Here is a 16,728-nt window from a genome sequence, read left to right as displayed (position 1 = left end):
AGAAACGAAAGAACCAACCGAGAACTGAATAACCATGACTATTCAAAACTGCGTTCAACATTTTGGACTATAATTAAGGCCCAATTTAAAATTGTTGGGCTATTTTGACCCGATTCTGTGTCGGAATTCAGACCAATCTCTCTATAATAAATACGGTTTTTTCTTCCCTGTCGGGGAACTAAAGCTGTCTCTGGACCCCACCCCCACGTCTCTACCTCCACCGCCATGAGTCGAAGGAATCACGACCGCCGCTACATTCGCCGTGACGGCGTAACTGCTCCGGTCGTGAATCCAGTCAACGATCATCCCCAATCGGAGCATCAGCAAGAAGACACGACCTCCACGGATCGGTTCTCTGCTGCTTCTCCCTCTACTTCTACTTCTCAGCCATCGCAAAACCTCGATCACCCCACAAAACCTCGCCGTATTCGGCGCCGCCGTGGTGGATCAAAGTCCGCACCTCCCTCCGTGGAGAAATCAGAGGTGAATTCAACTGAACCCGATGCTACTGATTGCTTGGCCGATGAGTTAAGCACCTTAGACCTGAAACATAATTCAAATCCGGTTAATAATGATAATTCAAGTGTATACTCGGAGGATAAGCAGAGCCCTGAGATTGAAAGGAAGGAAGATATCATGTTGACTATTCTGAATGATTTGCGATCTAACGTCACTGAGCCGGAGCTAACCGATGAGCAGCTAAGGTTGAATGATCAGTTACAAGAAGATGAGGTAAAGTTTTAAGACTTTGAATTATGCTAACCTCCAAAATGCTATTGTTGTGTGTTCAGTTTCTCTGTTCATGTAGACTTTACTTATTCTATGCAGCTTCTGGCACTAGGGTATATCTATGGAGGTAACATGTTCATCCTTGAACGGCATAAAGATATGCGATACTTTCAGGTCAATATATAATAATCTTTCATACTTATATGTGACATAAACAAGTGTTCTAGGAGTCTTATTTATTTATTTATTTATTTTGTAGATTCATGTAAAACGTTGAGGCAACTAGTGAACATACTATCTCTGCAAAGCTCTACTTACAAGCTGATTCAAGCAAAGAGTCAGATGATTTCTTATACTCGTTCCAAGCCCAGCACCTTCCTCCGATTGTGTTGACTTGTTTGTTACCAAATGCTTATCCTAGCCACTTGCCGCCTTACTACTTGATAAGCGTTCAGTGGATGAACCCCTGATAAGATCTCGAGCCTCTGCTCCATGCTGGATTCGATATGGACTGAACAGCCAGGGCAAGAAGTCTTGTACCAGTGGACAGATTGGTTACAGAACTCGTCTGTTTCTCATCTCGGCTTTGATAATGAGATTGTTCTTGGTCCTTATGGCGTTACATCTTCTAGAGATAAACGTGCTGTCTCTGGAAGTCGTTCACCTGATGTAGATATCCCCTATATTAGGAGTTATGACGACGAGAAACGCCGTGAGAGCTTCCTTGAGAGCTTACACGAGTGCTGTATATGTTTCTCTGAATCTGCAGGTAAATTTAAAACTTGTTTCTTCTTTCAGTACTCTATGGGTTTAGGGTTGGTTCACCACTTTTGTTTTTTTCTCCCTCTCAACAGGTTTTGACTTTGTTAAGTTACCATGTGAGCATTTCTTTTGTGTAAAATGTATGAAGACGTATACAGACATACATGTCTCTGAAGGCACAGTCAACAAGCTTCAGTGTCCAGACTCGAAATGTGGAGAGATTGTACCTCCAGGTGTATTGAAGAGATTGTTGGGAGATGAAGCGTATCAACGTTGGGAAACTCTAATGTTACAGAAAACACTGGAATCCATGACTGACGTTGCTTACTGTCCTAGATGTGAAACCCCCTGCATAGAAGACGAGGACCAGTTTGCTTTATGTTTCAAGTGCTACTACAGTTTCTGTACTCTCTGTAACGAAAAGCGACACGTGGGAGGTACCTGTATGAGCCCGGAGCTCAGGCTTCAAATCTTGGAGGTATCACATTTGATCAATCCTTGGCATTTAAACTGGAAGCCTCTTTATTACATGTAACATTATTTTGTAGGAACGTCAAAGTTCTTCATGTCTGGGAGAGGAACAAAGGCGAAAAGAAAGGGAAATGATCAATGAGATTATCAGTGTGAGTGTGATAAAGCAAAGCGCAAAGCAATGCCCGTCTTGCAAAATGGCCATCTCAAGAACCGGAGGCTGTAATAAAATGGTTTGTAATAACTGTGGCCAATTCTTTTGCTACCGTTGCAACAAAGCTATCACTGGTTATGAACATTTCAGGTTTGTGGATTCCTACATATATATGCATAAGTAGATAGCAGATCATGGAACTAAAGTAATAACCCTTTTTTTTACTTGGGGGGGGGGAAAGAGAGGGAACATGTGAGCTATTCCCACAGGACGCTATCCAAGAATGGAATGAAATGAATGAACGACAAGTTTTTCAGATTCAAGCTCAGTTGTTTGCACCGCACGGTCAGTTTCCTCAGCGCGGTCAGATATGTCCTAATTGCCGCCAGTTCAACCTAAAGGTAAAAAAATGAAAGGTCAATAACAATGTGGAAACATACAACTTCTTGGAGATGATTCTTGAGTTGGTAATTATTGTGTAGGCGGGAAACAACAATCACTTGTTTTGCTGGGCGTGTCAAGCACATTTCTGTTACCTTTGCAAAAAAGTGGTGAAGCGATGTGCTCAGCATTATGGACCAAAGGGTTGCAAGCAGCACACTGATGGGTAAAGGCGTGTTTCAGAAGATGTAGCACCCTTTTCGAACACACCAATCTTGATTTAAAACACTTCTTAGATTGCAAGGGATGAAATCATATATAAAAAGTAAACTTTTATCTATTATTATTTATTTGTGTTCATTTAGGTACTATATATATATAATTAAATTAGAATAAGCACGCAAATCAAAATAACACTGCTTGTTTATTTACGATATTTTTTTGATAAATAAATTAATACAATTATTTTATTTATTTAATATAGTATATAACTAAGTTTCAATGATATGGACGATAGATAAGTAGTATATTTTAATATAAATATTATTGAGAATTTATACTTATATGGTAAACACAAAAATGTGCAATTTTTTTAATGAAAACTTCAAAATTAGAATACTAAAGTTTTAATATTTTTTCAATACAAATTTAGAAATTAATATATTTATGTATTTCATATGTTATATAGTTTAATTTATATGAATTAAATTAATATATATATGAATTTCTATTACTTGCGATTTCATATTCATATGATTTATGATTATTTGTATCTTGTTATTACAAAAAAAAACTAAATCATTGATCACAAAATTTTAGTATGAAATATTTAACGTTTTTAGTAATTTATAGTCATTTTAAAATTTAAAATATAACATATAAAAAAAAATTTTTTTTATTATATGGTTAATGTTATTATTTAATATATTTTAATAATATAAAATTAAACAAAAAAACTAAGATACAAAAATTGTTATCAAATATTTATTATTCTAATCATTAGTGTTATATATACGTTATTCATATTAGGTAATTTTGTAGCGCTTACTTAAGGAAAGTGCGAGAATATTCTTTTGTATACTGTTTAATGATTGATAGTTAGTTTAGTAAAAAGTATAATATAAGCTTATATTGACCAACCTATTTTTCTAATAATTATGGAATAGATGATAATCCGCGCATGCGCAGAGTGAGTTCTTATAAAAAATATTTGTTTATGAAATGATTTTTTTGCAACACTACAATCATTATCGATTATAAAATGATAAATACAAATGTTGGTCTCTTAAATATATCATCGTTGTTGAAAGTTAACATATTACATCTCATATTAATTATTTTTAAGACTCTATATGCACAAAAGAAAATTAAGGTTTGCGGCTAACACAAATCACCAAAACTAAATAGGCAACATCGATTGTACAATGACAAAAGGATATTAGGTTTTCTGCCCTCGATTTGTTTACTATTGACTTTCCATAAGTGATTTCGATTTCTATCTCTATAGAATTGTGCTTTTGTTCTCGTCTTTGTTTCATTGATATGAGTTAAGTTTCCCTTTTAAATGTTTTTTATGAATTTAGTGAATTACATAAGCGTCAATTAAAAAAGTTGGACACATGTAAAAATTAGTTTCACTCCATATTCATATCTAAGAATCAAAATTTTGAAATAAAAATCACCGGCAAACTATATTAACAGGTTAATGTTCAAATTTAATATATCAAGCTGTTATAGAATGCAAGTGCAGACTCGAAATATAAATGTTTGTCTAGTATATATTTACCAGCTCGGTCTAAAAATCATCTAATTAGAACAACCAAACAAATTACTTATTTCACCGGTTCGGGTAATATCTGAATCCGTACGGCTAATATCCAAAACCGAATGGATATCCGAAGATCACCAAACATAAGTATACTTAACTTTATATTTCTTGTTTATTTATCTCTTTTTATTTAAAATATTTATATTAATGATTCTTATTGCTCACAATTAGATAATATACATATAATTATGGACAAAATCATTTGCTACTCACTTAAAATTCATATCAAGTTCTTGTTTCTTGCATTAACAAAAGTTGCATCAAAAATTTCAAAACAACAACTAAATTAGTGTCTTTCTATTTTTAAAGTTTTATCTCCAAAGCCTTTGACGCCTTTGAAACCAATCGAACAAGTCCTTTCCATGGAATATGTTACCAAATTGTTTAACAAATGATAAATGTATATACCATGTATACTACCTGTTGGATACATGTTCTCAAGCGTCTTAGCGATGGCCCCATGTTTGTCTGAAATAAAAGCCAAATGATGATCATCATCAATGACAACCTTTAGTTGTCTCATAAGCCATTTCAAAGAATGCTCATTCTCTGAGTCGACTACCCCGAATGCAATAAGATGCAAATTATAATTTCCATCTACAGCAGTTGCAACCAATTCTTCAAAAAGTCCCGTCAACCACAATAACCCACCCGCCTCATGACTATGTTAAATCCTCATATTGATTTCCCAAATGCAATAATCATGTACCGAAATCTCCCATTGCTGTCGATCTCATACGATGAATGTGTATCCGGATTAGCCTCTCTCAACTTGTGCAAGTATTTCGGCATTTTCCCATAACTTGTCTCTAGAATACCTCTAACTGCATTGACCACATATTCACGTGCATCCCTTGCTAAAGAATATGTGATCTCACATCTGTAATCCATATGCATAATCTGTATGATATCATTAGATTTTGGCCCTTCCTTGACGCTTTCATACTTATGCATAATCATACTGTCTATAGTTTTGGCCGAAGCAGTCTTACCCCTTTTGGTTTTGCTTGAAAGTGCGCATGTATGTGCACCAACATACTTTTTGAAAATGAAATATGTAGATTCATTCAAACACTTTGCTCAATACTCCAATTGCATGCATTATCCGCGCATCTAATATACCAAACTTCTTTCTCTGATTTGATAACTTGGTAATTGAAGTTATGCTTCATTGCACAAATCTCGAAACTCATTTTCAGCAAAGTTTTGTTCTCATAAAAGTTGTCCCTTCTTAACAACTTTGAGCAAAGAAATCTTGGACATATTGTTTCTCTTATATTTTTTAGAGATCATGGTATCAGCATCATAGGCCTCCTCCCCATCAAATTTGACACGTTTCATCTTTTATTTCTTCTTCTCGCTATGCATCTCTGATTCGTCCCTTCTGTAAAACGAGTTTCCCTCATTTTCATCAGTACTTGAATCTGTTGGCAACTTTGTTAAGATCAAATTCTGCTTCATTCCGATTCTCAGCCTTGGCTCTATATGTTACACACAATCGAGTCTAGACATTCTTTTTAACAAAAACAACAAAATTCTTAAGCTGTCGGTCGTTGCTCACAGGTGGATATGTTGATGAATTGATCAACTCAGTAAGGATATAACTCAACTCCAAATCGGCTAAGCTATCTTCTTCAATACCAAAATCTTCCAAAAACATTCTCTTTAAATCCTCTAAGGTAAAACTCGATTCCAATAACAGTAACCTACCCCTTTTGTCATCAGCTGAAAAAATCTATCCCGTTGTTGCACCTAATTTTCATACACCACATGTCGTATAGATATGCATCATAGAACAAAAGTGTGTGAAAATCAAAAGAAAAACTCTAGAGAAATCATAGTTTGAAGAAGAAGAAAAGGTTAAATCAATTTTTTTTTGACAAAGAAATCGGCCTGGCCTCTACACGTTTTAGGATAGTTAGAAGACTAAAAATATTTTCTTGGAATATTTACATAACTGAACTTCCAAAATTTTCGGAAATCAGGTTTTCTTATTCGTAGAATGTACCTTCTACACTGCGTAGAAACCATAAAACAATTTCATAAGCAGATTCTACTATATGTAGTCTTTTGAATTGTGTGTAGATTTCGTATTCCTAGAATTTTAGAATTGCTTATTAAAGTAGAATCTGCATTCAAAGAAAATATAGTCACCTTTACAATGCGTAGACTTCACATTCTTTATATTTAGAATTTTATTTAAAAGTAGAATATTGGTTCTAGAGAAAGTAGATCAAGTTGTTTAACCTGGAATTCAATTTCTACCAAACCATCTTTTGTAGAATATGAAATCTACTTTCCGTAAAACAAAATTTAAAATTTTAATTTAACAAGTTTTTCAACCCAAAAAATACAAGTTTGTGTATATGGGTATTTCATCTAATTTTTCTATTTTTTTTAATAATTTGTTTTGATTCAGAAAACCATTTTTTATCCTAAAGGGTAAAACTATTTCATAGGTTTTGAAAATGTAAAGAGTAAAAAGGAGAAAAGGACAAAAAGTGTTTTATATTAAAGGGACAAAGAGGCTGATTTTTTGTTCTATTTTTGCAAATTTTCCAATGAAGAAATCACATATTCCACATAAACTAGCGGTGGCCTTCGGGTTTTCGAGTTCTCAGGTACAACACTAATTCCATCCGGATTTTATATATGTTTAGATCGGGTTCAGTTAATAGCAATTGGGCCTCAAATGTATTTATAATTCTCTCTCTAAGATCTATTTAAGATCTTTACCACATAAGCCGAGTCTATATGCATAAGATACAAGAAAAAACTTCATATTTTTCATCTAGTACAAGGAATCAAAGAATTTATTTCCAAACATGAAGACCAGGAAAAATTCATTTGAAAAGTTTATGCGAGAAATAACAAACTTTATGGAACAATCTTCCGTAAAACGGCTTTCAGAAAGTTTATGGGGAAAAATTACATAAAATAAATTTTACGAACCAATCTTCCGCAAAACAACGTTTGGAAGATTTTAACGGAAAACTTTCATAAAACCAGTTATACGAAACAATTTTCTGTAAAACGAAATTCAGAAAGTTTCCGTCGAAAAACTCTCGTAAAAAATATGCAAGATAATCTTCCACACAAAAAAAAGTTCAAGAAATATACGAAGCGATCAACAGAGAAAAAAAAGGAACTATAGAAAGGAATCAACACTCATGGGACCGACCTCCTTTCTCTTCCTTGTTCAGCATTGCACACCAAACACCATGTCCTTGCTCAGAATCACCCATGAAGCCTCCTCATGGCCCGTGGGGTCCACTTCTCTTATCCTCTCTACTTTGTATCGCCCATCAAGCAAGACATCTTGCTTTGAATCGCCCATCAAGAAATACATCTTGTTTTGCATCGCCCGTAAAGCTTAGCATCACGATTTGCATTGCCCATCACACATGACATCATAATTTTCATATCCCATCAAGCATGGCCCCTCGTTTTGCATCACCCGTCTAGATTCATCTCGTTTTACATCGCCCGTAAAGATCCTCCTTAGTCCATATCACCCTTCAAGCGGCCTCATGCCTTCATCTCCCAACAACATTCCCATGGTACCTTCTCCTTGAGTCGTCATTGTCCGAACATCTTCTTCTCGAGTCTTCATCGCCCATGTACTCTCTCTTCCCCATCAATGTCTATTCACACTGCCTATGAAGCCTCATCATTTCGATATCCACTGTTCATCATGTTCTCGATTGAATCTCGCTCGAAATGTCCTTTATAGTCGTAATCAGAATTTTCGGTGAGATTTTACAGAGAAAACAAGTAAGATGTTTTTTTCTCATAAAATTTTAAGTCAAATGTCAAGTCGAGAATGGTTAACTTAACACCATCATGATTGAGACAAAATGAATTGATTTTCTTCATTTCAGAAGACCAACGACATAAAACCCGTCTGAAACGCATAAATCATATAACAGTCTGAAACAACCTAAACACGATGAAAGCCCCCTCATGACTTGAAACGTAAACCATCCCGGATTGCAATGTCGGTTTACTTGACTTTGATGAAGAAAAATGGAAAAAGGCGGATCAATTTAAAGTTTCTAAGATAAACATGAATTTCACGAAAATAAGGAAGAATCTCCGCAAAAGGATAAAACCAAATCAAGACATAAAAAGAAAGACAAACAACAATAGAGGCATATATAAAGGGATCCTAGGCAGAGGGGAAGGGACACATAATAATTCACAGAGAAACTCGACACTTAAAGAATTTTAGGCTTATTTTCGTTTAAGTTATCGAGCTGCTACTCAACTAGGTTTAAGGTTTAGGTGGTTAGAACTAGAGAGCTCGCTCACAGGTCTTGCTGCCACGACTTTTACAATCTGTTGTAACATCGCAAACGCTCTTACGATGTATTCGAAGAGACCCGGATCCTCAAAGAAGACCCGAATCTTAAGCATATTAATCTCTTGCTCTCAATTTCGTTACGATTTACCTTCTCTTTTTTTGAATATTGCTTGATCACTTGTCGTTGTATTCAAAGAGACCCGGATCCTCAAAGAAGGCGTAAAAGCTACGCTTTCTCCCCATACAAATTCGATAGTGCGAATTTTGGTTCCCACACATATTTTCCCGTCAAACTGGTAAAATCACATTTCCTGCTAAAAAAGAAATAAATAACTTTCCTGTCAAAACCGCAAATTATATTTTCCCACCACCCCTCCCTCCAAACTGCAAAATTACATTTTTTCTGGCAAAACTACAAAATATCATTTCCGTGAAAACCTAAAAATCACATTTTCCCAAGACACCGCCAAAAGAAATAATGATTTACCATGAAAACCATAAAATTTGACTTTTTTTTTCAAAATTGAAAAATCAAGTTCTAAATATATTTAGATCAAAGTATGAGGATTCTAGTTAATTTTCTAATTGAAACTTTTATATATTGAGATGGAAATTAACAACAAATAAGGAAGCAAACCATTTCTTTTTAGATGCTCTATCCAACTGAAAATTTGAATATAAACAAACAACATTAAGATGAATCATTTGACTGAAATAACTGAATAAACTATATAGATGGTATTGATAGATGAGCAAAGAAACATGCCCAATGTCATTTAGTGATACTTGGGAACTATGCTTTCATAGAGGTCATTTCAAATCTAAACATCTCAAAAGATTTATGTATTTTGTTACTTAATCCTCAAGGAAACATAGTATATATTCATATACTGACTATGAAACAAAATATAAATTTATTAGTATGTGACAGGCGGAAAAACTTATATATATAGAATCTTATATAACTAAAGAGCTTTGTAGATCTAAAGTGTATGATATAATACACTTAAATTCATAATTTAAAGGGCATAAATTTTTTTTTTAAGAAGTCGTTGCATTACTGTAAATATTTAAAGGATCTAGAAATAATATAAAATAATTTTTTATGAAATATGTTGTTCTTCGTGATGAAATTTTTTATTTTACGCGCTTAAAATTTTATTGAACTTCCAGTAATATCTACAGGAAGGAGAATATAATACAATATGCATAAGAGTTTCAAAGATAAAGATCAAAACCAAAAGTCTAAGTTAGAGAAATGTGATATAAAGACATAGAATACATTGACTTAGAAGAATGTGTTTCTCCATGTTCTTACATCAGAAATCATTCTAAACATATTCATTAAACATGTTAAGGTGTGGGAGGATCCAGGGATCCTAACGATCCCAGCGAGGCCGGCTATCCCTGTTACACCAGTTATGCATCCCAATATGAGAATCATTGATCTCATTAATCAGACAGCGAAGGATTGGGATGTTGGACTATTGGAGAACTATGTCAATTTTGATGACATACCGCTCATAAGAAGTTTGGCCATAAACTCATCTCATCGTCGTGATATTTTTTGCTGGAGCTACACAAGAAATGGCCAATACACGGTTAAATCTGGATATTGGGTGGCCCAAAATTTATTAAACACGTGGGAAGAGCATGAAATCTTGGAGCCGAGTATCACCAAGCTTCAAGCCTTTGCTTGGAAGCTGAAGGCACCTACAAAGATATGTCATCTTATATGGCAGTTGTAACTGGGCATGTGGCAGTAACAAGGTATTTAGCAAAAGACGCAATATGAGATGTGATAACTATTGCCCAAGATGTGGAGAATTAGAAGAATCTGTAACACATGCCATCTTTGAATGCCCGCCAGCGCTACAGGCTTGGACCTTATCAGCAACTCCAACAAGCCCAGAGTTATTTCCAGTATCAAGTGTCTACACAAATATGGACTACCTATTATGGAGGAAAAACTCTATTATCGAGTCGAAACAAGACAGGTACCCTTTTCCCTGGATAATTTGGTATATCCGGATGGCTAGGAATGATAAACTGTTTAGGGGGATAGATAGAGATCCTTTGGAGTTGGTTCGATATGCAGAGAGTGAATGTCAGGCCTGGTTTGATGCGAACGAAGTGGTACAACCAGGGGTACAAGAGAACAATGTGGTCAGCCCCCAAGTCATAAGCTTGGGTAATATATGCTTGTTAGATGGATCTTGGACTTCATCTGCCAATTTTAGTGGATGTGGATGGGTTTGGATGGACAGTAGGGGGATTTACTCAGCTCATGGGGATAAGAAATCTTACTAGACGTGAAATCAGCCTTGCATTCGGAAGTAGAAGCACTGCGGTGGGCAATGGAGAATATGCTCCAACACTCAACATGCCAGAGCTTCGTGACGGACTGTAAGGAGCTGATTGCAATGTTAGAGGAACCTCATCCTTGGCCAAGCTTTGCGATAGAATTGGAGAAGATAGAGACGCTACAGATATGCTTCCCGGATTTCTGCATCACTCATGTTCCATGAGCGCGTAATCAAATTTCAGATTTTTTAGCTAAGACTGCTAGATCCTTCCATCGGGAGTTACTTTTCATTGGTTGTTCTATTCCGGTCTTGTTACCCAGACCACCTCAAGTTTGTGTAATAGAATGGCCGTTTGACGTAAAAAAAAGCATGTTCAATAAAAATATTTGATATACAAGAGAATAAAAATGTCATTGAATTCATTAATGATTAGATAAAATCATATGAGAATATATATGTAGTAGATAAGAAAGATATAAATATAAACAAAAGAGAAAAGTAATAGATACTGAAGAGAACAATTATCTTATTTTTGAGAGAGAATGGGGATTGTTGAGAAGAAATGACCATGGATTTTCCAAGAGAAAAAGAATAATGTGTACATTTATTGAATAAGTTCACAACCAGTAATGAGTAAATTGAACTAAATATTTGAAAATGAAAAGTACTACATAATTTAGAAATACGATAAAACACCATAAATCTAGAAAACACTTAACATATAGCTTCAATAGCGAGCCTTCTAGCAGCACCACTGCAATCTGGTACTCCAAACTTTTCTGCAGTGACATCAATGGAACACTTCTCTTTTCCGACACATTCTTTTGTTAGAATATCAACAGCGTTCTTACTTCCTTCGCAGGTTCCCTTTACGAAAGATCCACAATTTCCATCTGGGTTACCAAAAGAGGCAAATTTGATGGCAGAAATAGTTTTCCTATCGCATGAAAGCTCAATAACATTTTTCTCATAGACGTTGGCACATACACTTCCCACTATAGTAGTTTGAAAATTGACAAGCGATGGGTTTCCTCCCATCTCCTCAAACAAAACTAGTGTGTTATCTCCTTCTGTGATCAAGAAAGAACGAGGAACATTGTACCTGTTCATGAAAGGAATCAAAAAAAAAATTCAATAAATGTTCCTCAGTTTTATATTTAAAAGATTTGAATTTGTAACCTAATAATTTGTAGAAAATGTACCATCTTTGTGTAGGTTCTCCACAATTGGTCTGACACTTTTCCGCATAATAAGCCCCTCTATAGTTACATTTCGCAGAACAACCATCAGAGCTTGAAATGAATGCCGGCCAATAGCGTCCAATGTTGTTTCCATTGACCCAAGCTGTACCTTTTCCAAGTCCCAAAAGATCGACAACAACTGGATCATTTCCCAATGGAGCCTTGAACGTAGTCTGAAAGACAAAATGATATGATATTATTTGATACTAAATCAACAAGTGTTTGGTTAGTAATCTTATGAATAATAATATCTAATTACCTTATACCAAGTCATGGTTCGGTTCAATGGTACACTTTGGAATGACCATTTAGACGGTGATTCCGTTTTAAAGAGTTTGTTCTCAAACCCATTTAAACCGGTTTTATAGCTCCATTTATGAGAAGACAAGTCCTTAACTATGGTTTCATCACCATTTCTTCCAATAATTGAAATCGGTCCAGTGATTCCAACTGGAACACTTTCGAAGAAAGCACCATAGTTCTATAAAGAAATTTGACAAAATTTTATTTTTTGTTAGAATAGAACTTAAAAATGCAACATAATATAATATTTTATAAGTTACCTGAAGTCCCACAGTTATGATAAGGAGAGAAATGACATTACGGCCGGACTTAAACTTTGCATCTTTCTCAAAAATATAGTGAAATTTTCCATTTTCAGCGTGTTGACTACCTAAAACATAAATCAAAGATTTTTTTTATTGTAAGCTAGTATTGTAGAGATTTTAAAAACATATACATGAGATTACTTACCAATATGTTTTCCATTGACAAAAACACGAAGGACATGAGCAGTACTATTGACGCGGAGAGACATGTTTTTACCCAAAAATGGATCTCGTTTTCTAAACTTAACGGTAGTCATATACCATAGATAATCACTTTGGTCATTGCTTACTACTTTCTGATCAAAGAGTTGTGTGTTTGTAGATTCTCCTTTTCCTCTCAAAAGGAAATTGTCCATGTTCTCTGGTCTCCATGACCATTTTAGAGTTGAAGGGTCCTCTTCAGCTTCATTTGGTTTCTTAACCATCATTGAAGTCTGAGTGGTAATCTAAAATTTAAAACCAACAAAACAATGAATTTTTGTTACATCTTTGAATGAACAATGGTTGTTAGCATGAAATTTTAAAATCCACAAAAGAAAAATCTAAAAGAAATAACCTTGGCGGTGTTATAAGCCTCTGTTTTGCAATCCGGTAAAATGGTAACAGACCAAGCTGGGACAACATAAGATTCTCCTCTGAAACTAATTGCTGCATCTGAATTTTCATTTCCGTTTCCAAAAAGCAGCTAGATCCTTCTTGGGTTGTATAAATTGTTGCCTATAAAACATTTTTGTGATAAGTAACTAATTCAAGAATAACATGTACAATACTGATAAAAAATTACAAGAATATTACCGATGCGGAGTTTCCAAAGTCAATGGTGGAGATGTTTCCGTATGTGAGAGTTTTCTCCATAGAATGAAGAACATCATGAAGTTGTTTCAAATGACCGTATTTTGGTTGGTTCAAATTACCTAGTAGAATCCCATGTTAAAAAAATAGAAACTGCAAAAATAGATTAAAATATGACTATAATTTAAATTTACCATATTCGTCTAGGGGAGCATCATAATCATATGAAGTTGTGATGTATGGACCACCTGCGGTTCTATCAAAGTTGGTGCCTCCATGGTACTATAAAAGTAAAAGTATTTCAATTTATTATTCTAATTAATGACTATTTTGTGTGCTTACGTAATTAAATAAATTATTTTTTAATTATTATATTTTACCATGTAATAATTATTAAAAGTTCCTCCTCTTTGGAAGAATCTTGCAACAGAAAATGCAACATCTTCAGTTGTTCTATGAGGATTTTTACCACCCCATTGCTTAAACCTAAACAAATATAAGACACACAATATTTATATATGATAAAATATTTTAAAAGCAAGAAAAATATTTAATCATACTGAAAATAAAACTAACCATCCGGTCCAATTCTCAGTCCACATCTTTGGAGTGTTGGGATTGTTTGGTGTAAAATTGTCACAATAAAAGCCATTACATGTGTTCAACTATAAAAGAAAACGATTTAAAATGGTTAACCTTTGAATATCTTAAAATAAATATTCATTATAACTAGGCTGATCTTGTTACCATAGGCTGAGGGGCATCATTTTGTTGACACATTATCCATGGAACACCAACATCGAGAGCCTGAGCCATGTTTGCACACCACTTAATGTATGATTTACCCGCTTCTCCATAGGGTCCCATTATATTTCCGTACTCATTTTCAATCTGTATGATTAATAAAAATAATTAAAACAATTATGTTAAGAACTTTATATAACATTACCAGACGGGATAATGTATTTCGGACATAGATCGATCACCTGAGCAAGGATAATTGGACCTCCTTGTGATGCAAACAACTTTTCTTTTTTGACCATGTCTACTATCATAGTTGTGAAGTTTTGCATCTCATCCTATACATAAATGATCCATATAAAATTTAATTAAGAAGAATACATATTTGATAAAAAAAAAAAGAATATTTCTGATCAGTAAAATTACCATATATGCTTTGTTTGTAGTTCTGAACACCATTCCGGGCATGTTGTGCAGCCACACAGGGAATCCTCTATTTAAAAATGATTAGATAACTCACAAATTAAAAATATTACAAGGGAAATCATAATATCATAATACAAGAGGCTAACTCATTATGATAATTTATTATATATATGTATATATGTATAATTTAAAGAGACTAGATGAGGACATTTACGATATATAAGTTTTGGTATATTGATTAATAAAATCAATCCAGTGGACCATTTACCGATCTAAACAATATATGGGAAATAGTTATATCACTACACAAGATGTTAATTATGAAGACTAATTAAACTGATATATATACTGCAGTTAAAGAGACTAGTTAAATCTGTTTTATTATATTACCCGTAATTCCACTCGGCACATGCATATGGTCCTATGCGAAGAACACCATACAGTCCTTCATCTTGAATGGTTTTTAGGAATCGAATAAGATCTAGTTTTCCAGAGAAATCATATTGACGGCGAGTAGGCTCATGCGCATTCCAGAAAACATAAGTTTCGATCGCATCAAGACCACCTTCCTTACCCTTTTTTATAAGATCTGGCCACATCTAAACATATTAACAAAACAAATATAATTAGTAGTAAACACAGAAGAATAAGCGACTCATAGTGTTCGATGTATGGTATTTTAAATACCTCAGGAGTGCTTCTAGGGTAATGGATTGAACCAGAAAGGAGGACTCGGCGATGACCATCAATGGTGATGGCTCGACCATCATGAGAAACTATTGTGGCACATGCACAATTTACTAAGACACAACATAAAATAAATCTTAGAGAAGCCATATTTATTTAGAATTTTTTTTAATGAAGAAATATGGAAGAAAACAAAGCTTTTTATAGCGGCATAAAATTGTTACTTACAGATAATTTAGATAATTATAGATTTTCTGCAATAAAAAGCTAAAATTTTAACTGAAATTTTATTTCTAAATTTTTATTATTTAAAAATAATTATCGTGACAGTAACAAAAAGCATTTATCCAGATATACAATTTAGATTTGATTTGGATAATAATAGATTTTATGCCAAAAAAACTGAATCGATATAGCTTGGTTGTTGAACTTTGGTTTCAATTTATTATATCTTAAAACATGTCTGAATAATAAAGTTAACTGTTTTGTAAATAATTTTGAATCTTAAAAGCTTCATATTTATATTAATCTACATGTTTAAACAATTTAAATTGGAATCATTTTACTACTTTCCATTTTTCACAAAGGCGATAAAAATAATGTTCTCGACAACCTATGTTTTTTATATAATAAATATCTTGTTTTTGTTGATCAAATATTATGTATGACCATTGAATAACTGTTTTACTAACTTGACAACGAGAAATATATATATGATTTTCCAGATTTTTAAATATATACAAAAACTCGTATTGATTTATCCCCACTTTTTACTCAAAAGTAGTTGTTTTTAACATTTTGGTAGACATGTTAATAGAGAGTTTGATTTCATTTTGTTATATGTTAGATATAACAACTCTCTGTCTAGTTTTTTTTTTAATTTATAACATATCAATTCAAACTTCTGAATACAAATAAAAGTTAGCAAATTTCTTAGAAAGGAAATAGTATATATAATTTCCAAACATCTAAACCACTTAGTCTCTCTAAATTGTTTTCTGGGAATCAGAACTTAAGGTAATATAATTATCAAACATATTGGGTGTTGGGGTCAAAATCGGTCACGACGGAATCAATGTCTGAAAGTCCGTAAAAATCAGCATAACCGTTTTTACGAAAAGTAATCTTCGTAAAGATATCTTTACGAACAGCCTTGCAGTAAAATATCGTCCAAATCTCAATCGAACCACTAAATACCGATTGTCCGAAGGCAACGGACATGTATCCAAATCGGCCGCGGACAAGCTCGAGTATGGAAATCAGACCGCGGACAAGCCAAGCTCGATCGATACGCGGCGA

The 16,728-nt window shown here is 34.0% G+C and overlaps 1 protein-coding gene and 1 pseudogene across 1 annotated transcript; one reads left to right on the top strand and one right to left on the bottom strand.

Annotated features, from left to right (window-relative positions):
* The first annotated feature begins 160 nt into the window (after window positions 1–160).
* LOC106429565 lies at window positions 161–2,967 on the top strand (annotated as a pseudogene).
* An 8,681-nt stretch (window positions 2,968–11,648) lies between these two features.
* LOC106355556 (beta-galactosidase 15-like) lies at window positions 11,649–16,005 on the bottom strand. Its single transcript, XM_048779025.1, has 15 exons — window positions 15,999–16,005; window positions 15,430–15,518; window positions 15,133–15,341; window positions 14,743–14,809; window positions 14,562–14,654; window positions 14,323–14,466; window positions 14,152–14,240; window positions 13,956–14,061; window positions 13,770–13,857; window positions 13,579–13,697; window positions 12,929–13,229; window positions 12,739–12,848; window positions 12,435–12,656; window positions 12,137–12,348; window positions 11,649–12,036 (listed from the first exon to the last, which is right to left on the bottom strand). The coding sequence occupies exons 1-15, from the start codon at window positions 16,003–16,005 to the stop codon at window positions 11,649–11,651; spliced, it is 2,244 nt and encodes a 747-aa protein (XP_048634982.1).
* Between the last annotated feature and the right edge of the window lie 723 nt (window positions 16,006–16,728).

Source organism: Brassica napus, chromosome A5 (genome assembly GCF_020379485.1).
Source record: "Brassica napus cultivar Da-Ae chromosome A5, Da-Ae, whole genome shotgun sequence".
Taxonomy (NCBI): Eukaryota; Viridiplantae; Streptophyta; class Magnoliopsida; order Brassicales; family Brassicaceae; genus Brassica; species Brassica napus.
Note: the sequence above shows the minus strand (reverse complement) of the source record. Positions and strands in the feature narration are given on the sequence as shown.

Coding starts and splice junctions, on each gene's coding strand:
- LOC106355556 (XM_048779025.1), bottom strand. Junction 14,810..15,132: donor TGTGCCGAGTGGAATTACGG/GTAATATAATAA, acceptor ATTTTTAAATAG/AGGATTCCCTGTGTGGCTGC. Junction 12,849..12,928: donor TGTCAATGGAAAACATATTG/GTAAGTAATCTC, acceptor TTTATGTTTTAG/GTAGTCAACACGCTGAAAAT.